The sequence below is a fragment of the Tauraco erythrolophus genome, chromosome 8 (genome assembly GCF_009769465.1).
Source record: "Tauraco erythrolophus isolate bTauEry1 chromosome 8, bTauEry1.pri, whole genome shotgun sequence".
NCBI classification, from domain to species: Eukaryota; Metazoa; Chordata; class Aves; order Musophagiformes; family Musophagidae; genus Tauraco; species Tauraco erythrolophus.
Genome location: NC_141472.1, coordinates 2,004,595 through 2,026,670, shown reverse-complemented (window position 1 = coordinate 2,026,670; position 22,076 = coordinate 2,004,595). Strand labels below are relative to the sequence as shown.

At 40.1% G+C, this 22,076-nt stretch overlaps 1 protein-coding gene across 1 annotated transcript in view; it reads left to right on the top strand.

The window, feature by feature from the left end:
- ERBB4 (erb-b2 receptor tyrosine kinase 4) overlaps window positions 1-22,076 on the top strand; it is a 390,281-nt gene that overhangs the window by 247,034 nt on the left and 121,171 nt on the right. Inside the window, exons 18-19 of the mRNA XM_086615834.1 lie at window positions 17,937-18,069; window positions 20,710-20,832. Coding sequence (XP_086471960.1) covers window positions 17,937-18,069; window positions 20,710-20,832 — 256 coding nt within the window. The remainder of the gene's footprint in view (window positions 1-17,936; window positions 18,070-20,709; window positions 20,833-22,076) is intronic.

The window sequence follows — 22,076 nt, the reverse complement described above, 5'->3', positions numbered from 1 at the left end:
GTTTATTTTCGATGTGTTCAGTTCATCCTCGCAAAGGCTTTCCCTGTGTTCTTAACCACCAGGAAAAGTTCAAACTCTAAAGGAGTTGGAAGTCGTGGGAGAAATGAGTGCCGCTTCTGCTTGTGGTGACTTGCAAATTCTGGTTATTGTCACTGCAGCTCTTGATTTACTTAGTTGAACTCATGGCAGAGAAAGCCTTTTCTCACATTTGTGACATACTCTGTATTTATACCATGTTTAATTTGTAGCGCCCCTGTCGCAATGTTGTCTGATTGTGATTGGTGTGATTCACTGAGCCAGTTTGCTGAGCAGGTTTTCGGGCTGACCTCTTCGGGCTGCTTAGATACACAGTAGCCTGAAGGAACAGGACAGGCCAGCAGAGAATTCCCCATGCAAGGTGGAGTCCTTAGCTGGCTCGTAATTAACATCACTGCTTCTTTATCTGCCTGCCTGCCTTCTTTGTTCCCTGTTGTGCTGAGAAGCTCGGCCCGGGGAACAGAGAGGAGACCAGAGCCTCATGTTCCAGCTGTTCTCAGCCACTTGTAGCTCTTCCTGTTGCTCCCTGCCTGGGGGGGTGTAGGTGCTAAATTATTACTGTAAGGTTTTGGTGTTTGGGTTCCCTCTTCTGTAGTAACCTTTCCTAGAATTCACCAAAGCAAAGATGGAAAGCAGATGGAGGCTGGAATTTCCCAGGGTGCCCAAAGGAGTTAGCCATCCTACTCCTTACTAGAATGATACTCCTTTCAGTACCTTCTGACAACTGTAGTTGGTGGTTTCTTTCAGTGAATAGCATACTCGTTAGCTCTGGAACAAAAAGCAAAGAGAGAAGTATGCCTGCTTCAAAAATCTGGGTAACTATTGTCTAAAATGAAGATTGAGGAAAGGAAAAATAATGCTCTGCCGTTCATTAAAAAAATTCCTGTAGGCAGTCATGAAAGGCTGATTCTTCTACGCTACCCTGCTCCCAAGTCCACCAGGAAAGTTTGGCTAACTCAGTTCTTGGAGCTAGGCTGTGGACAAAGTTCTTACTTAAAGTATGAATTTTAGATGTGTGCATCCTTGCTGTGATTCATTCAGCTTAATACTAAGAGAGAAGAGATCATCAGAGGAGTGCAGTTTCTGTTTTCTGGAGCGTGAGAGATGGCAAATCTGAAGATGTCATCAGGAGCATGTGGTGGATATGATAGGAAAGAAACAGCACCTTGATGTTATTGGTCTGAGTAGACTGATGTGCCTCTCTATTTATGCCCTAGGAAAATTTCATTCACATTTCCCTTTTAACTAACAGAAACTAATTAGCCAGGACCACCGTTGCGAAGTGGTTACATGAAATGATGTGTAGATGTTAACTCAAATTACAACCCTAATGCTAGCTTTATATCAACAAAGGACGTCCTCTCAACAAATCATCGCTTCCGAAACAAAAAAGCTGGGTTTATGTACTGCGTGTGTGTACAAGAGCTAATTAACAGTAAACCCTGTGTAATGCAGGCAAATCCTTTCGTAGCTGTTTTGTACCCCCGCACAGTGTGACTTCAATAGAATTTCACAGCAGTTCTGCGCAGACGATGGGGAAGGGAAACCACCTCTAATAAACTGCTAATGTTCATGGCTTTTATAGCGCGCCGTTCCATTGCTCGGAGGAAAGTGTTCCATATGCTCTGTGTTTTTATAGAATAATTATAGTCGTTCTGGAGGGGAAGAGGAAGAGAATCTCTGTATGAAATAAGAGGAAAAATAGGATCTGTGAGAACGGACTAAGCTACGTTACTTGATTGGTAAAAGATGCTCCTTTTGAGAGACTTCTAATATGGAGCTTTCCGATGCTGTATTGGAACAGAGTGGTCGCAGAAACATTTATTTTCAAGAATCAAGATTAGAAAAGCGGGAAGTTTCGTGCCTTGGTACTGTGGGTTGGATAGAGCTTATAGATCTGTCCAGAACAGACCGATAGAGAAATCCCTGTTCTGTGTGAGAACTTGCTGCTACTGAACTGGTTTTTCAGACCTTCGCTGTGGGCACTTGTCTTATCACAACATTTGGCTGCCTGGAGCTTTAGGAGGAATACGTTTTGAGTACCCCTGTTGACATGCATGGAAGTCGCTGCAGTGATTTCTTGAGCTCCCCTACTTTTTACCACCCCTACTTAGTAAGAATGATCTGCTTAGGAAAAGGGGCTAGGTGGGTTTTACTTCTTTTCTGCTGTAGAGATCTGACCACGCATTTAAAAACTCTTATGATGTTAAAACTTCTGTTCGACAATATGTTCCGAAATATTTGTCTGGGATCTGCCAGGGCTTCTAGTTCATCTGCTTTATTAAGCAGGGTTGGCTGGTGTGGTCTCAGTATGGAAGGGTTTGGTAGGATCTGCTACTGGAGAGAGAACTAAACTGATCAGGTTGGAAGAGTGAAAGAACTAGAAGCCTTTGTCATGCAAGTGCTTTTTAAAATCAGTTCTGTGGCTCTAGTAGATTGAAAGTGCGCAGGATAGAATAAGGCCAGAAATCTGATGTTTCTAGTAGTTTGCTATACTAAGAGTGGAGTATGAGCTAAATACTCCTGCAGCGTATTGAGATTGTTGATATTCATAGACCAAGTTTCTCAGCAGCTGTGCTTGTTTGATGGATTTGGGTAACGTTCATGCTTGCACAGTGGTGCACACCAAGCAGAAGTGCTGCAGTGAGGTGTTAGAAGTTGGCTTAGCGTGGCTCCTTGTGGGTAAGTGTGGCAGTCCTTGTTGTGTCGTTCGGCATTGTCCCAGCCCTCGTTGCCTTCTTCAGCTGCTGAGCTCTGAAGAACCGTTCGTGCAGCGCTCAGTCTTACAAAGTAAGCAAGCAGGTTTCTTGCAGAAATGTGCAGAGACTTCTCAATAAAGCTTTTTTATTATTATTTGCTTTGCTACCAGAAGTTGCAAAATAAATTTTCAAATACATTCAAAACGGAAAATTCTTTGATCAGAAAACTGACTAAATTATTTTTACTGAAATGGTGAGCAGAAAAAATAAGTGATTAGGCCGGATGTGATAGGTCACTGCTGAAAGACAAGAAGCATTAGGAAATTCCAAATTGAAAATGGTTTGTTGGAATGGAAAGCAACACACAGCCCTGTTACAGAGGTCACTGCTTTTATTTCTCATCAGGCTACATAAGCCTTGTGTTGCGTGTCTGTACTGGTTTGGCTACGCAAATAATATACAATGCAGAAATAAAATCGTGCCATGAAGAAGTGACCTAATTATAGAGCAACAGTGTATATCTCACACTCACCAAGGGGTTTTCTTTTATGGCTTGAAATGAGGATATAATTTAGATTTCATATTGTTATAAATTAATTACCTATTATTAAAAATACATTTGTAGAGCTTTAGAAATGTGTAAGATATAGAATTGTTTAAACCTCAGTGAATGGATTCTTAATAATTTATTAATATTTAACATAGAATAAATCAGAACTAAAGCTTATGGTCTTACTTCCAATCTACCTGCATAATGCAGGATTTGTCGCTCTTTCATAGTTAGACAATTTATGTGACGAATGTATTGAAATTTACAGTCCAGCCAAGACTTAATTCTCTGCGTGCTGGCTTACTCACCATGACCTGGCAGGTGATACAGGAGCTGCAATTCTTGCATAAAATGGGAAGCTCTTGGTTGGGGTTCCTCAGAACAGCACGCTGGTAGTGGTGTGCTTGTGATGTGAGCATGTGTACGGTCACGTCTGCTGAATTAGGTCTGTTCAGATCAAAGTTAGTATCTCAAGCCATGTAATGTACTGTAGGTGGGGGCTGCGTTTGGGTTTAGGACAGATTTATTCCTTTCTGGAATCTATAAAGTAATCTTGCAAGAATTTCCCCCATGCATACTTTTCCATTGCCTTTTTTAAACCAGTTAAATATTTGCTGGAATGGTCAAGTGCAGAACACTGGATGCAGATGAGAATTTGTATTTGAAGTCTGCAAATGATATGGCCTTTTTTTGTTTTACATGGAAAAGTGGACCACCTGCTTCTTGGTTAATTTGCAACAGCTTTTCCAGCATGGGAACAAACGCCGTGGATAACTTGTTAATGATGATAATACAGTTTGCAGTCGATCTTTCTAATTTGTTTTTGCAGAAATGGAAATACCAGTTTTGGATTTGATAAGACATTTTCCAGTTTTACCAATTTGTAGCCTGCAAACACAATGATAAACTAACAAAGCAAGCTACATGTTTGAAGAAATTAATAAGCTATAGGTTTGAAGAAATTAATAAGCTTCTGTCCTTTGATGCTGTGTGTGTAAAGCTGTACTGCAGCAGTAACCAAAGGTGGAAGCATTACCACAAATACCAGCAACTGTGCAGGAATAGAGCATTTGTAAATCGAGCTATCAGACCAAATCCCTTTGTCTTACTGTAATTTTTTTCCTGTCATGCTGTAAAGGGAAGTAACAGGGTGGGAAAACGTCATATAAATTATCTGTACCTTTTGGATTTTTGTGTGAAGAGTTTAATAACTGCATTCAAACTGTAGTGGGAAAGGGGGCCTAATACTAAACTCGTTTCCCAGGCAATGCCCTCTCGCTGTTAGTTCTGCTTACTTTGCATCTCTTCTGTAGTGTAGAGGTGTTTTGCCTCTTTTTACCTTGTTGTCATGGTGGTGGGTACAGCTGAACAAGAAGATAGACCCTGTACCTTCAGCAAGACTGTTTTTTTCAGGACTGGATGTTAAAGAGATTTTAGAGAAGAGCCACCAGGAATAATTACAGCTTTGTACATTGTGCCTTGCGGTGAAGAGGTTTGGGAGCTCAGGCAGCTAAATCCTTCTTTGGCTGAAGGTTGAAGTGTAGAGCCTGATTATCAACTGAAAGTACATAGGTAAGGAACAAAAGTTGGCTTACAGATGGGGCTAGTCTAGCAGACTGAAGAGGAGGGGAGGGTGTCTGTCTGTGAGATAATTAAAAGGATGAAATTTGAAGACAGACATATTCAAAGCAGCAAAATGCCAGTGCATTTCTCATGAGGCTTATTAATCCCCGGAGTGATTTTTTCCTAGTAATGTTCAATTCTCTAGACTTGTGAAATCAAGACTGGAACTTTTTCTTGCAAACACGATGAATTTGTGCCAAGCCCATAGGCTGTATTATACAATTACTCAGGGCAGAGGATTTTGCTGGTTCCTCCTGTTGTTGTTTACAGTGTGTGACATAAGATTGTCATAACTGTGATGACAGTTTCCAGCTATGATCAGCTCTTGGCTCATGCTCTAAGATGAAGCTCTAAGGCCCAGAGTTCCTCCTTTGAATTTTGATTTCAGGTACCAAGTTGGACACAGACAAGCAGATCTACCTGCTGAATGCTGGGCTTTGGTTCCTGTCTGCTTTGGTGAGGCACAGAGTGAGAGCTCCGAATAACTTTACCCAAGGGTTGTGTTATGCTGTGACGTATCCTTGTTCATTAGCAGTTAGGTCAGTTAAACTTCTGAGTTTCAGACTGGCCTTTGCTAGGGGAGAGGAGAAACTGATTCACATCTTACCTGTTTGAGCTCCCTTGCATCATGCCTGTGTTCACCTGAATGAGACTTTTATTTTGCATTAAGTATAGTAGCATTTTTATGTGTTAGTGTTTCAGAATTTTTGTTTGATGTCACATAGCTGAAGGCAAGTTGTTTCCCATGACTAAGTTTCTCCGCTAATGACACAAGTTTGAAGATCTAATTTGTTTATTTCTGTAAGGTTTTCGAAGCTTGGATGCTAGTGAGATACTAAGCATCTTACATTCTTGTGCAATGCAGACTTTTCCTTTTATTCTCTTTTGCCTTCCCCCCCCCCCCCCCCCCCCCCCCCTTCTTTTACCATCTCTCCCTTCGTTTCCTGGAAGATGCTTTGGTAGACCTGTGTCTTTGGTGGCATGAAGTTTTAGAAAGTGTGGTATCTAGATATTGGTTTTATTTATATTTAACCTTTGAAAGTGAACTTTTCTTTAGGGATGAAGGTATTTTTGTGTAAAAAAAAAAAAAAAAAGCTTCATGCCTTTTTTGAATCAGATTTGTAATGGCATGATCTTCACACCCTGGTGAACAGACTCTTCAGCAGACATGTTGGCTGCTTAATCAATAGAAGATAAAGCAGATAATTTCTGTAGTTATCTGAGATTGAGCAAATGATCAAATAGGCAAGGAAAGATTGTGGGATAACATGAAAAACAGGTGCTGGCTAGTTCTGACTGAGCTTTTGTGATGAGTTTACTGTGTACTTGCCAGCTTTGGTATGTCTCTTGACAAGAGCTAGTAATCCCTCATCTTGAAGAGTCGTGGCATTTATGCATAAATTTAAGAACAATTTCAACCTTCTCGTCAGGACAGAGACCAAACTTTGGTTAAATATGGTACAGTCATGATGTAATCCCCGATTTGTAAATTACATGAATTTTTTTCTTGTAGTGCCTGCAGGAAAATTGTCTGAAACACAGTCTTTAAGAAGTGCAGACTGTTTCCTCCAATTATTAGGCTTAGACTCCCTGTACTCTGTCTGAGAAATAGTCTGTCCATTAGAAACACAGGCCATCAAAGCAATGCACCAAGGTGTTACTTGCCTCTTGAAATGCTTGCTTGGATTTTCATTACATGTTCTTAATTTACCCACTACTCCATTTTAACTCATAGCTGTCTACTTGTAGTAAACCTGGTGATGTTTAGATACACCACAGAAATTAAAGTAGCACAGGTATTTCTTAGAAGATGCAGAAGCTGTAAAGCAACATGAGTGAAAAGAAGAGGTAACAGTGGAAGAGTGGAAGTGAACAAAAGGATGTGGTCTTAATTATTTGTTGCCATTTGATTTGTTTCAGTTAATGCTGTTGAGGTTCAGCCAAGTTGGAACCCGTAGGCTTTTGATGTCAGGGTTGCTGAGTATTGGCTTACAGGTCATGGTGAAGAGGAGATAAGACATTGGGATGGCAGTACAGCATGTTAATCTGCAAATTAATCTGAATATAATGCTGGCAGCATAGACCATGACATACAGATCCTGTATGTTGATAGTCTGGTTAGAAGCAAAGAAATAGGGAAGACCTGGTAGAATGGAGGGAAGAGGACTACTCATTCTAGTTTGACAATTCACCAGCGTGACAGTGGCCAAACTGATCTCTTAAGTTCCCAGTAGGCCACTGGGAAACTTTTTGTTCATTTCAGCAGGCTCTGTATCAGTGACATTGCCTTCTTTGATCAAATAACCTTCCTTAAAGAAAACGTGTAAATTTCAGAAATAAATTGCCTCTTTCCCTGCCCCTCGTGGTCTGATGTAGGGGAGGAAAAAAAAAGTGAAAAGTATTCCTGCATTAAAAATGGACCACTAGTTGTTAATATGCATAGTCTCAATCACAGTGAGGATAATAGACAAAGAACAGATTGAAGCGATAATATTCTAGTTTTAAAATAGTCCTGTCTCCTGTAGATAGGCTTTTCCCTCCCTCCTAGCAGTGATATCCTCTGCATGTAAATGACTTGGATGCAGCCTAAGTTCAGTGCTGTCTCACCACTTCAGCTTTGTGGAAACTCTCTTCTTTGATTTCCTGGATCAGCCAGTGGCTCAGGCTCCACATCCCAAACTTTGGGGTGTTTCAGTTGTCTTTTAATCGACAGATTATTAAAACAAGAGAGCTCTTTCACTTTCTAGGAAAAGTCCAGTGAGAAAAAGGCAATTGCTAAGAAAGCAAGCCAAAACCTATAGCCGTAGCAGTATGTTTGTGTGTATTCTTTCTAGCTGGTTTCATCAATCTTTTTGTGCTTTTCTCTCTTAAATACTTCAGATAGTATATTTGTGAAGTGTGAGATGCAGTCCCCCTCCCCTCTTTCCCTTATGATACAGACAGGAAAAAACAAATGGTCTGAGCCTTCTCTCTCCTTGTTTTCTTAAGCCCTAATCAGCTGCAGGATCTGAGACCTAAGAGGCACAAAAAGTGAGCAGGACCCACTGCCTGTTAGAGAAGTTGGTACCTCGGTTTGAGGGTGCAGTGGCAAGAGGAAGGGCTTTGTGGCTGAAAGAGGAAGAGGAGATTTTTAAGCTGGATCTCTGTTTCCCCAAGTGCTTGGCCTGCTCTGTTCTGGGAGTTGAGCAGCTATTGGAAGAGGAGTATTTTTAACATTTGGAAGATGCATGGATAAGGCGGTATCTGCAGTAAATTCTGAAGTTTCTACAATACTGAAATTTGGGAGAAGGAAGAGCTGTTTTAGAAAATTATCATTTGCCTTTATGTGGAGCATACTGTACTGCAAAATAATTGTAATAAACCAGCTGTTGTGGAGTCTAGGTTACTCTGAGCAGTGTCCTCACCATGGACACAAGCTGGTTTTCCTAATCAAGTCACACCTGTGAGTATCAAGATGATAGGAGGTTGAGTGTACATAGACTCAAAAAAAATCATCAGTAGAGCTGAGAATAGAAGGTGAGGATAACACTCATGAAGACTGCTTTGCCTTGGCTCGCTTTACAGCCAGTGAAGTGAAATAGATTCCTTTGGGTGGCTGTGGATATGGAGCAGAGGAGTGAAGGTGGGTGGGTTCCCAGCTTCTAAGTGGAACTGTTTTTTTCCTGAATGGCCTCTGGGGAAATCCTGGCAGCGAAATGATGACTAGTATTAAGAGAAGTTGCAAGACACACCAGAGTTTCTCTCTGCTCTGCTTGTTAATATGAGGACTGCTGGGAGATGACTGATAAGTTACAGACTTAGAAGAATTTTTGGGCATGTTATCGTATAGGAGATGATCCTCTATAAGTCTTGTGTCAGAAGGAGGATCTCAATTTTATGTGAGTTTTTGCCTATAATCAAATGGGATTTTCTAATGATTAATATAATGTGTGTAGGGCATTTAGATAGAATGCTATCCTTGTAAAATGATAGGGATAAATCCAAAAGCGGCATCAGGCATACTCAGAAATATATTCGTTATACCCTCCTCTTCACCTGCCTTGGATTTTCCTTGGTATTTATGAGCACTGCCTGCATTTATTCCCTGCTATGCTCCGCAAAGATAAATTCTGCATATTTAGAACGCAAATGAGGAGTAGCTAAAATGTATGTTGAAGTTAACAGCATCGTGACCATTACTGGTATTCTAATAAATCTCTCAAATGCTGCATTTATATATACATTTATACCAGTGCAGAATGAAGCATTACTATGTTGAAGTGTTGCTATTTTAATTTAGACATTGAAGGAAAAACTTTAGTTGTGTATGTATGTATATGTATGAATGTATGTAATAGATGCACGATACACAGTGCATATTTCCAAGCCCGTTCTTCTACAAATCCTCTGTGCACTCCAGCTTCAAACTCAAAACATAGGTCCAAAAGATGCTTTAATGCCACCACTAGTTAAAAATCCTCAGCTGAAACCCATGTAAGCTCTACATTTATCACAAAACAAGTGATTGGGTATGACAAGAACCTTGCTGATTGGGAACATAGTGTGACATTTCTGTTCCCATCAGTTTATCATGTCCTGTTCTGTTTCGTTTGAGTTTTTTTCCCTTCTGCCAGTGTCCAGTACTGAACCTCAGCCTGACTGCTCACTCGTGTGAAGAGGCTTGCTCACCTTGGTGAGATGGCTCGTGGAACTGTAGATGCAGAGCTGGACCAAAAGTGATCTGACGGAAGTCAGGGCTTTCTTTAATGTACAGAAGCTGTTCTCACAAAGGAGAAACGTAAAGTCATAAAGACTTCAGGAGGGAATGTGGGACAGAATCTCAGACTTGGTCCCCAAATACAGTCCTTGAAGGTTCCCTACTGTGAAATGCTCCTGGAGCTTGTGAAAGCAAACGCTCACTGCCCCGTATGATTCCAAGCTGGAGCAGGAGAGAGTCCGGTGTTCACACCCACTTAGACACAAAAATCTGATCTGTGCTCCTTAAATGTGCTGAACGATTACTCTCAGGAAAGACTGGCCTTCCAAAAAACAATCAAAGGGGCAGGTATAAAAAGAGAAATCAATGCATTTTCAAAAGGAAGGTGATGATTTGTGAAGTAAGGTAAAAATGAAGGGCATGCGGTAGAGAAACCTTCCTCTTGCAACTCCTTAAAGGTGGGCAAGCCACTTGTGCAGTCTTACAGGCAAGGTTTTGCTTCATTGTGTGTGGATTTGGATATTTCAGATGTTGAATAGCTCAATTTCAGCAAACGCTTAGCTGGAACTTAAGTGAATTATAAGCACTTTCCACTAGTTGAATTTGCAAAGTGTTTAAAAAAAACAGCAGAAGGAAAAGCATGGTATTCAAACAGGTTTCCTCCTGTTGGTTATTTGAAGTACTTCTAAATGTTCTTTCTTCTTCTCTATTCTTTATGGATTGATTTATCACCCAACTGAAGCGAATTTCCCTCTGTGCCCTGTACCAAACATTGGGTACCAAAAATTTTAGAGAACAAAGTAATGTTCTCTAACCAAAAATTTTGGAGAACAAAGTAATGTTCTCTAAAGTCTGTAAGTCATTGGGAATACATGTCCTCAGAGATCTGATTGTTTTTCCAAACTCTGGAGCATACACCTATCTACATAATTGTTTGTTAACTGTAAAGAAAATCAGCATGCATTGCACTGACTCAAGCTGCCACCTGAAATGTTGGTGGATTTCTGTGAGTACAGACTGCCAGTATTCACTCATCTGTGCTGTCACTGGTGGAGGAAAGCTGAGGGCAACTTTGAAATAATTTCTGAGCTATTTCGGCTCAAGTTCGGCCTTCCCCTTGAGAAGTTGTACAGGAGGTAGGATGAAGACAATCAGCCTGCTCATGTCTGCTAGAACATAGAATAGAAACCAGAATGTAGCAGTGAAGAAAGTGTTATAAAAATCTGCCCTGAACACCTTTGGCAGAGTGAAGGAATCTTCCTGCTCAGTTTCAGTGGCCAGTTTTATGCTGGGGTTTGTATTCTCTGTATGACCCAGCTCCCATTGGATGTTTTGGCTACCTGCTGATTCCATATGGGCACTACCTTGTATTTCTCCAGCTCCTCAAGCGATCTAACCTGCTCTGCTCAGACTATGCTGCTCTGTGGTGGTTTTGGACTTGACAGCTAATGAACAGAAAGCAGTGCCACCAGACAAAGTGGTTTCTCAGCATATGATGTCATACAGGAAAATGCACTTTATGCTTCTGTTTGAGAAAAGCATGTGTTCTTATTAATAATTTTGTGTACACAGACATAATCATGGAGTGAGTTGACTGCAGCTGGTTGCAGAGAGGCAGGCTGAGTTTATTGCTTCTAACAGGAATGCTTTATGCAGAGAGAAACTCTTTGAGCTAATGTTGATGGGTTTAGTTTCAGAGCAGTCCATCAGCGCCCATGATCATTAAAGGTCTAGTTTTCTTTATTTAAAGCAAAATATTACTCTTCCCAAAGAAAATGGGAAATATGACAAGTTTATAAAGAGGATTGTTCTTTTACTTGATGAACTGCCTTCACCTGTGAGTCCAATCTAGTGATTTAACTGGCTTTCTGTCACAGATAAATCAATCTACATTATATGGGACCTGACTTGGCATATTTTACAAGGGACGTAATCTGCTTACTTAAAGCAGAAGCCTCAAAACAAAGTCACCGTGCAAGTTTTTAACAATAGCATGCCTTTTTCGTGTTGTGGCAGAAGAGAAAATCTCAGCCTAAAAATACCACGGGTGTAAGAGGTGTCAGATGGGCTTTCCAGTTTTACAGGGAGAGAAGTCCATGAAAAGCCTCTATATTGATAACTGTAATCCCAGAGATTTCAATATTTATTCCCAGTCAGGGAGTTAAAATGGAGATTCTTAGTAATTCATGGTGAAAACATAAAAGGAATGTAGTTGTTCTCCTAAATTGTGCTGTTCAGATTTAAAATTAGTTTTAAAGAAATTAATTGTGCACTGTATGTACTTAATCATAATAAATGTCGTAAATTTGTAATCAGTACATATTAATGTCTAGAATTTTAGGTTATATTCATTTTCAAAGCTATACGGAATATTTTTTCTTTGTCCTCATTTATTTTGCTGAGGGAAATGAGGAATTCTACCTTTTTAAAAAAATGAGACATCACTAGGACACACTTTTACAATTTCAGGAATGCACATAGTACATTTGTTTGCATCTTGTAGGTGTTTTGTTTTCAGTAAACACTCTGATAACCAAAAATATGTGCAAACCTTCAGAAAGTAAAGTCACCGTATGTTAAACATTTAAGTGCGTCCTGACAGCACAGTTGCTCTCAACAGCACATCTTGGTTTGTGGTATGCTAGAGGGGAAAGGGTGTACACTGTCAATTGGAGACTGCAGCTCTGTTCTGCACGTGTTCTTGTTTGGCAAAACTGGTGAAAAAACTTTGAGAACACAGGTAACTTGGTTATAGCAATGTAGAAATGTCCTTAAATACTTGCTTGAGCAAGGCTTCAATATAGGAACCAGTGCGGGTAAGGAAAAAGCAATTTTGACTATGGATTATCAGTTTGTCAGCATTAGCCTTGTCCAGACTGTGTTTGATGTTTAACTGCTGGTAGACCTAGACATAGACTGCAAAATGTGGTTATTTTGCATATTGAAAAGTTGTCACCAGAGTTTAACTGCAGGTAGTTGACAGTACAGTGGAACGCATTTGCCCATATCTGGGTGAAATGCAGAATTTGATTCTCAGAATTCTCACAGAATTGTGAGATCAGCTGTGAGTTAAAATTTGTGTTTACACATGATAAAAATTCCTAATCTGTGCATAAATGGTGATGTTTGTCAGTGTTCAAACACCCTCAAATTAGGTGGAGAAAGGAGGAGGGGAACTTAATGTTTTGAAAAAGAAAAATACAAAGCAAAGCACATATTAATGTGAATCACATTAGATGAATTCTTCCCACTCATGGGGAGCACCATTTCGTGACCACCAGGCACTCTGGAAGTTGTGGTTGTAGAGCTCTGCCAGGGGAGTGCTGCACAGCAGAGAAAAGTTATTAAAACATACACAAATTTTCTTCCCAGTCTGGCTTGTTTATCTTGTATATTTTAAATACTAAGATTATCGTTCCAGGATTAGCAGAATCTGTTAGATCTCTAAAAGTACAGCTTCAAAGTCAGCTGAACTCCCCACTGATGGAAGGGGTGAGGAATGCAGAATGTACAAATCCTCCATCAGGAAAAAAATACTGCCTTGATAATGAAAATTTACCAGAAGTGACTAATTAGCAAATATTCAAGGTTGTAACGAATCCTGTTTGGATATCTAGATAAAACTCAAAGGAGGGGATGGTGGGGATGGTTGAGACAGGAATTTAAAGCCCTCTAACAGCTTAGCTTCAAAGCTCTGATTATTTACATGGCATACTAGATGGGTTAATGCCAAAACCAGAAAAACAGGTGCTCTTCCTCAGCTTTACTCCATGGACCACAATTCTGTTTTCCCCTTCTACTGCGCTTTCCAGTCAAGGGTAGGAGACCGTGTACTCATCTAAATCAGTAATTAGGCTTTAATACCCTATCTCAAAGCACTGTGGGAATTGTAGATGTTTTGATGATTTGGAGTGGATGGAACGATACGAGCCTCCCTGTTGAGTGTCCTTGTCCATCTTAGAAGACTAACTTTGAACTTTTTGTCTCAGTTTTGGTGTGTGGGAGTGGGTGTTACATGCTGCTAAATATGAAAACACAGCACATGTTTTAAAAGAAATATACATTATTCATTTCTCCTAAGGGAATACTAGAATCTTACTTTCAACTTTTAGCCACAGATACACAGTTCCCAGTTTAAAAGGCAGGACTTTTCACAGGTTGTGGTTTTTCCCTCCTGCTGCTGCCTTTTCCAGTCATTAATCGGATATTCTGTCCTCAGCTGAGGGAAGGGTGCGGGATAGCGAATTAATTATATGGAGTTGAATTGTGATTCAGGGCTGTGTTTCTTGGACTCCTAAGTCAATTTTGATAAGCATAAAAATCCAGAAACACCTAGCAGAGATTGTTTTCATCCTCTGGGTTAGATTTTCAGTGTGTGAAGTAGCAGCTGTATCAGGAGTTTCCTGTTGGTGGGTTCACAGTGGAGCTGAAAGAAATGTGAACTGGGATCAGCTTTCAGCTGTCCCTTATTTATGCTGGATGGGCAGGACTGACGTGCAACTACCTCACTTTGCTTGACTGTAGCCTTTCAGAGCCCTAACAGCGAAATGGGGCTTCCATGCCTTTAAAAATGTCTTTAACAAAATGGTGTTTTCTGATAGTGAAATTTTTGTCTCTGCATCAACATCACTCCTGTTAACTTTCATGGAATTAGTTTTAAGCAGGCAGTAGTCTGAGGTGGGCCAATGTAGCAAATTGCATTCACAGAGGTGGTTGTGGAACAGGAATGTAAAAAAACTGTGAGTGGACTAAGCCCTTAATGCCACTAGAGATAAGGAAATTTGTGTCCTGCTGTATGTGAAGCTGAATTGTTGGTTAGGTGCGCATGCAAAAAAGGGACTGAATTTAAAAAAACAAAATGGGAGAAGGATTTCACGTCTTCAGCAGCATCTCTGATCTGTGTCACCATGCAGGTATCCGTGTTAAACAACCTTAACCATTATGTGAAAGAAAGGTAAACACCATATTAATGAAGTTTACTAGAGTCTTAAATACAAGACACTGCAAACATGAAAATAGCAGAGAAATTGTACAGGAGACTTGAAGATGTTAGCAGAAAGCTAGAAAAGCAAAGTCAGCATAATGAACATAAGTAAAAATAACTCAAATGAGGTAGGTGACACCCAGAAAACTGAGCTTAGGAAATAATGTACATGTGGTTGGAAACAACAGTGAAGTGCCCTAGTGACACCAGAAGGCAGTGACTTGTCACTTGGACTTGTGTCAAACAAAAGGCATGGTCGTTGACTTTGGGGCTTAGCTGAGTAGCAGAGTGAGGAGCAGCTGTTGGGTGTACAGTCGCCTCCATTTGGGTCTGGGATGGTTGTGTCTGTCATGATTTTTGTGTGAGGATAGTGGACTTGAGAGTGGAAGAAGTTGATCACTGAGTTCAAAATAAAGCTTTTTCTGTATTACAGCTATTCGTTTAGCATTTCAATGTTTTTTCCCTTATAAGTTACACTATTCCTCTTAGACTCCCTTTTTAAGCTTGCTTAATAGCGTGTTCAGATGGTGCCTTCTGAAAACATTGATATAATATGCGATTACAGCATATTTCATATTAATGACTAAGTACTTGTTTAGTGAAGTTTTTGAAAATTATTTCATTTTTTTCAATTTACTACTGAAAATGATGAGGACTTTCTTTGAAAGTAAATAAGAGTTGACACAATGGATCATAAAGATTCACTTTGAACCCCTGTACTCTATAACAATAAAAGAGCTGCAGGGAATTTGTAACTTCATTTTATTTTCTTCACTAGTTATTATGTCTCCTTTGGAACTGTTTCCATATTATGGTCTACCATGTAAATATCATTTGGACCATTTTTTAGTGTACACAAAACCAGAAAACTCTAATTATTTATTTTGACAGCTGTTACGATAGTTATTAACATGTACCTTAAAGCCGAGTTCTCCTGCCTGTTTGTCAGTCTGTGTTTTGGTGGTGTTTGTGGAAAGTTATATGATTGTTCATACAGTGCACAAAAAAAACCAACAGGTTCCCTGCTCAAGAACGTTAGTCACTGCTAGCTCCATAGAAGCCTTTTGATGTCCAGTGTTTTTCATAATTGCCTATTAAAGAGTTTCTTGTATCAGCATCATGGAAAGCACATGCACATGAAGCGGAGCTCTGTTTTGGGTGGGTATGCCAGGTCCTTCAATCTGAGCTGTGCACTCAGAATCGGCAGAGTAACCGATGGGATTAGAAAGGAAGGTGTCTTAAGGCCAAACTAGATGAAGGAGGAGTGACTGTGCCTGAGGAGTAGGTGGTACTGGACTTTTATTTTCCAAATACCATAATCCATTTCACAGCCAGACAACATTCAGCTTCCTTTATTTGCAGGCTTTATGGTTTCCATCATAGTCTTGAACTATAATAGCCCCTACTGTGTTGTGTAATGTTAATGTGTTTTCCCTGGGCAATCGTGATAGTGGGGCTTTAAACACAGTGCTTTAATAACTAGATGTGGGAGTGTGAGGCTTTGTCTCGGTTAACATGAAGTGAGTGGCACAACAGGATTGGATCTGCAGGATGAAATGGTCCTGATGTCTGGGTATATTTACTGCAGGGAATTTTGTGTTGGGTTAGCTCGAGTTTAATCCTGTGGGACCTTAATGCCGCTTGGAGCACAAGAGGTGCACTTCAGAAACATATCTTCTGGTTGGTATCTGAAATGAATCCAGGTGGTGTGCTTTGAGACCCCTCTGAGCCAAACTGCAGTGACAAGGGACAGTTAGGACAGTTTAGAGATGGGCTTCAAAATCTTATTGTTGGTAATGTAGACAAACCTTCATATACCAGACCAGGTTAGGTGGCACTGCTTCCCGCTGCTTGGCTCTGCAGTACGACATAAAATGAAGAATAAAGGGTCAGATAAATCAGTTTACTATTTCTGTGGGAGACTCCTTTTAAAATTTTAATAGCTGTGTGGTACGTTTTTATTAATAGGCCATAGTGTATCTTTCATCATCATTCAGACATAATGGAGGAAGGTTGTAGCATAGCAGTGATACTTCACAATCTTAACAGTAGTTGAGCTGTGTCCTGCAGTTACTCGGCGGTGGTTTCAGCATGATTTATACTCTGCAATTTTCATGCTGTCTCTGTTTACCCATCTTCTCAGCTACTGTCCAGCCATGGTTGGAGGGATGTTAAATGCTGTGTGTTTATGCTAGTAAGTTGTTGGTATTCTGTGAAAATGCCTAATTTAAGGTTTTAGCTTGAAGGCTGCCACCCATCCTTTAGAGACAGAGCAGAGGGAGAGAGAAAGAAAACTGAGTCAGAGTTTGTCTTTTGTTTCAGTCAGAAAGAAAACTGAAAGCAAAGCCATTACTTTGACATTTTCTTAGGAGGGAGCCTGCTTCGCTTCACTGGCTGCGTAGGCGATCTCCAGATGCGGGCACCTAAGTCAAACAGAGTGACTCTCTGAGACAATCTTCTAGTTTTGTGCTTGCATAGTGCCTACCGTGATGCCAGCCTACTGTATCTTATCACTGTGGAAAAAAATAATTAGTAATTGTAGCTCATCGTGCTCAAGAGCCTGGAAAGCCGAAAGGAGTTACAGGAGTAGGAAGGGAACAACAGGTCTTGTCCAAAAGCCGAGCCTTGTTGCTTGGCATTGTTCACAGGAGTTTTTTGGCTCCAACACACCACTCTTTTGGTCCGGGATTTGGCTGTGCTGAAAGGCCACAGCAAAACCAGATGGGTGCAACCGTAGCTTCTGACCAAAATGTTTGTGTGCAGTAGTAATGAACCAGGAGTTCCAAGAGAGTGCATGGTTCTAGTCATGACTTACGCTGTGCATACATAAATATCTTCCCCTTGAGGAAGGTGTATGAGTGAAACACCGTGTTTGAAGCTTCTTCTCACTTCCTCCATACTCAGGAAGGCACATCGTATTGGTAGTTCGGGAGTTTTTCATTAGTTTGTTTTTCCCTAAATGCACAAGCCCATGAATTAATCTAGATGGGACCAAAGAGTAAGCATAGTTAAAGCTCTTGCAGGAAAACTGCAGATACCTGTATCCTCATTTTGCCATTGCAGATTTGCGTTTACCATCAAAGTGCATGTTGTGTCTCCTTGTCCACACAACTCCTCACATGTGCATGGTGGTTTGAAAAAAGTAGAACTGCAATATTGATGAAAACCAAGAAAAGTTGTACCATGTGTTAATGTGTTTGCCCTGACTTCCCATTTAGACTGACTTGGAAATTCTGGTCGTAAGACAGTTAATAAGCTTTGCTTAACTTTTAATTTGATTTATGTACCAAACCATTCTTTGGTCTCTCACTCTACCTAAAAAATAAAGTTTCTGATTTTGATTGCTAGAACCCCTCTGATTGCTGCGGGAGTTATTGGTGGCCTCTTCATCATCGTCATTGTGGGCCTGACGTTTGCAGTGTATGTTCGGCGCAAAAGCATTAAAAAGAAGAGAGCGTTGCGAAGATTCCTGGAGACTGAGGTGAGTGTGCTGCTTCTCACAGAATGTTTGAAAAGATGTATCAAGGTGTTGTGCTTTTATATTAAAGATGTTCAGGTCTTCAGTCCAGTTACCAGAGAGGTCTGTAGAAATCCTTTTGCTAACTTCTGCAGGACTAAACTGATGGAATGAATGAAGCTATTTCAAGATACTAGTTTTTTGTACTAGTTTTCTGAATATATAGATTTATGGCTTTTGAAGACCAAAGTCCACATGACTTGATCCACATGATCAGGAATTCATGTTCCACCAGATTTTTGAACTTGCATCCTGCTCTTAACTGAACTTCTATCCTAGTTCATGAATACATTTAGTAGCTCTCAAGCTTAAATATTACAGATTTTCATCCAGATCATACTGAGGTCAACTTCGAAGACTGAAGTAAGTTCTTTCAGCAAGCTCTGACGAAAACTTAAGCTCATCAGGAATGCTTAAATGCAGAGATTGTTACCTACTCTTGTTCCCAGTGCCTGTATTGCCTTTGTAGTCCAGATTTTGTCAAAGCCTGTAGTCGTGATCTTACCTCGGCATACTTCCTAGGGCTTAACCAAATGAGATTTATCGTTCTACTGGCAAAAATATACGGTGGAGCTATAGGATGGAGTGCTGTAGCAACTCCATCCTGCTTATTGAAATGCTGGTAGTGGAGGGGGCAATCTAGGGAGTATAGTTAAACATAACATTAAATCTTAATATCAGCTGTAGCAAGGATGATTACTACCATCTCCTCAGTCCTAAACTTGAGACACTTTGCAAGTGATGATATTTTTAAATGAGGGTCCTCCTTGTAAGATAATAAAGCTTGGAAATAATATTAGCTAGTGATTCTTTTCTAAGGCTTTTTTAACAATACTCTGTTCTGTTCCAAGGGTCCTGCTCCCACTCATCTCCATTGTGGAGACTGGGAGCAAATGATTTATGCATCCCCAGTCTGTTTGCCTAAGTATCTTTATGCTTGGCAAGAATTTGTTGCTTGTTAAATACCGTTTGGTGGTATAGAAAGCTTAACAATATTTGGTGCCTTTAGGTACATAAATCTTGTCATTTTATCAGCCGCTACTTAAGCATAAATGATTTTAAGCAAGCAGTTTTCATTGGATTTGAGAAGTATTGGCTTTGAAGTCCAGCTGTCATTCTCCATTTGGTCAGAAAAGAGCTGTGGCTGACAGCAGTTCCTGAGGGACCAAGGCCTCCTACTGAACATGTGGGGAAGCTGTTGTCTTGGCTTAGAAACTGAAGATAAAATCAGGACCATCCCAAGATAAAGACACAAGCAACTGTAGCTTCAGCTAAAGTCTCTGTCTGTAGCTGGAGGCTGCAACAGATCTAATTTTTCTGTGGATCATTTGCACTAAAACTCTACAAGTGTTTTTTAGACTCCCACAACACTTCGCCCTGCCATACCTGTGTTGGTGGGCTGTGGTGCAGAAGCTGTTTTCACTCTTCACAAACTGAAAATACCGAACCGTACCGCCAGCCTTTCTGCTTTTCTTTTGCGATAAACCTTTCTTCTTTCATGATGTAAGTACTGGACATCTAAAATGGGAAGGAGAAAAGAGAAATCCCTCCAAATACAGTACAGTTCACACATTATTTCTGTGAAACCTGACTTCTTGCCGTTGGGTTTTGTTATGTTTTCTTACTCCAGTAATTTCCAGATACCAATACTTTTTACCTGAACCAAAGTAGTCTGGTCAACTAATTAATTAGTTTATGGTGCTCAAAGAGCCATAGAAGTAGTTCTCAAACTGCAGAACATGGTGCCTTTAGCCGTGAAAACAGACAATTTTGAAATACTGCAGTGTTTTCAAACCAATTTGAGTAGGAGTAGCCCTGAATTATTTTCCTCATCCTGTAAAGCAACAGACTATTTTTCATTGTTTAGAGGATTGTCCTTTTCATGTATTTTTAATTTATTTGTACAGAAGCACTATTTTTCTGGCAGAGACAGTATAACGTTGAGGTCTGAGAGCATTTTTAGCTGAATGTGCCGTTGTGGCTCATTTACAAATTTTCTTGGGACATCTTGAGCTAATTGTTTAATTGTGCCTTTTTTGCAGTAAATTAGTGCCTGTTACAAATTAGTGGTCTGCTGTAAGATGTTTTCTCCTTAAAGCTGTTGTCCTGTGTGGTATAACAGAAGTTCGGAAAATGGTCCCTTCCCCAAAACAGAATAAGAACATGATGAGCCATTAAGCCAGGGCTATTAAAAAGAAATATGGCCAACTTAAAAGCCACTAAAATGGGCAAATATCGGATGTGGTGCACTGATAATAAATGCTATATTTCTGTCATGTAGAAAATATTTATACTGCCTCCATTAGCAGGAGTCCTTGGGTGCGTTATTGTGACACCATTTCAATTTCCAGTTCGTAATTCCATCACACAATTCCTGGTGGAAATTATTACATGTCGAATGAGGATTTTCATTGTCAGGTCTCTAGGTTTCTTAGCATTGCTCATTTACTTCTAAAGGTGAGAAAATCCCTCCACAAGCTGGCAGTTCAATAGACCTCACCACTGTCTCATTTCAGTATTGAGTTGAATTGGTAATTTTGAGTACAGACTTCTGATGGGTCTTCATAGTTTCAGATATTTAAGACTGTTGGATCTTCTTCATAGCTTGTGGAACCCTTGACGCCAAGCGGCACAGCACCCAACCAAGCACAGCTTCGTATCCTGAAGGAAACTGAGCTGAAACGAGTCAAGGTTCTTGGCTCTGGAGCCTTTGGAACTGTATACAAGGTAAGAGTCTTCAATACACGGCAGTGAGTTCCCTCATTACCTTTTGAACAGCCAAGTTCTGCATTGCAGCAGGGCATCGCTTACTGTGGACGGGTTCATGAGCCCGACACGTCTGGGAAACTCAGGATAGTGGAGTTGAGTGGAAGGAGCGCATCTGCAGGCTCAAGCATTAAGTTCAGTTTTAATCAGACATGCAGATATTATTTTTTGGTAAGAAAAGGAGTGTCAGCCTTGCTCGCCAGAGCACTACACAGGCTGGGCTGTCTTGATATTAAAATGTAGTATGGAAGTTTGTCATTCTGTTCTTACATAATGGCTTTACAGTACACGTTTGGAAAGGTAGGTAAACTCAGTCTCTCATTTCACGAGTGTCACATGGGTCTTGTAACAGTAATCGTACCTTGTAAAACAATACTGTCATTAGCAAAACTCTAGTAATTTTTGTTTCTTACGTTTAAATGGAAGAGATGAGTTATGTCCGGGCACCTTTTAACAACCAGAGTGTAAGAGCAGAACCCACAAGGGAAAAAATACATCAGTTAGAGATTTTTTTTTTTCCTAAGATCTGTTCATCGTGCCCAAGTCTCATAGGCACTAAGTAGGGCTTAATGAGCAAGTCAGACAAATCTAGTGGCTAGGTCACTACAGCTACAAGGTCATGGGAATACATTTTTTGAATAATCAGTTTGAATATACGTAGACAATAATAAAGCTGCAGAGATGGGTACCATGAGGTTGCCAAGAACACAACACTAGTCAAGAAGGATAGAAAAATAGTCCGAGACACACAGTTTGTGCATTTGAGTTTTAAAATTTACTTTTTAGCTGTCTAAGCTTTTAAATTTCAGATATCCATTAATTGGAGAAATAACTCTTAAATGTTATACTCTAAATACATTGTTCGCAGGGTCTCCTGTTCCTGCATGGTAGTATGACTTGTTGATAATCAGTTTTGAGAGTTTTCTGATAGCTTCAGTGAGTTTAGCATCAGAGTCCAGAACAGAAAATCCAGATTTTTTTCTTTAATTTTATCAGTAGTCAGTGAAATTTGTATGTGCATCACTGATATGCTGACATTACTCTGTAGAATCCCGGTTGTGGACAGGAAAATCAAGGAGGCCTAATGACAACATTTACTGATATAAAATCTTTAATTTTACATAAGGGTTTACCTTTGGTGTAAGAAGTACTTCTGTGGAATTTTTACTGTTTTATAGCTTATTTTGTGTATTCTCAGTTCTGAG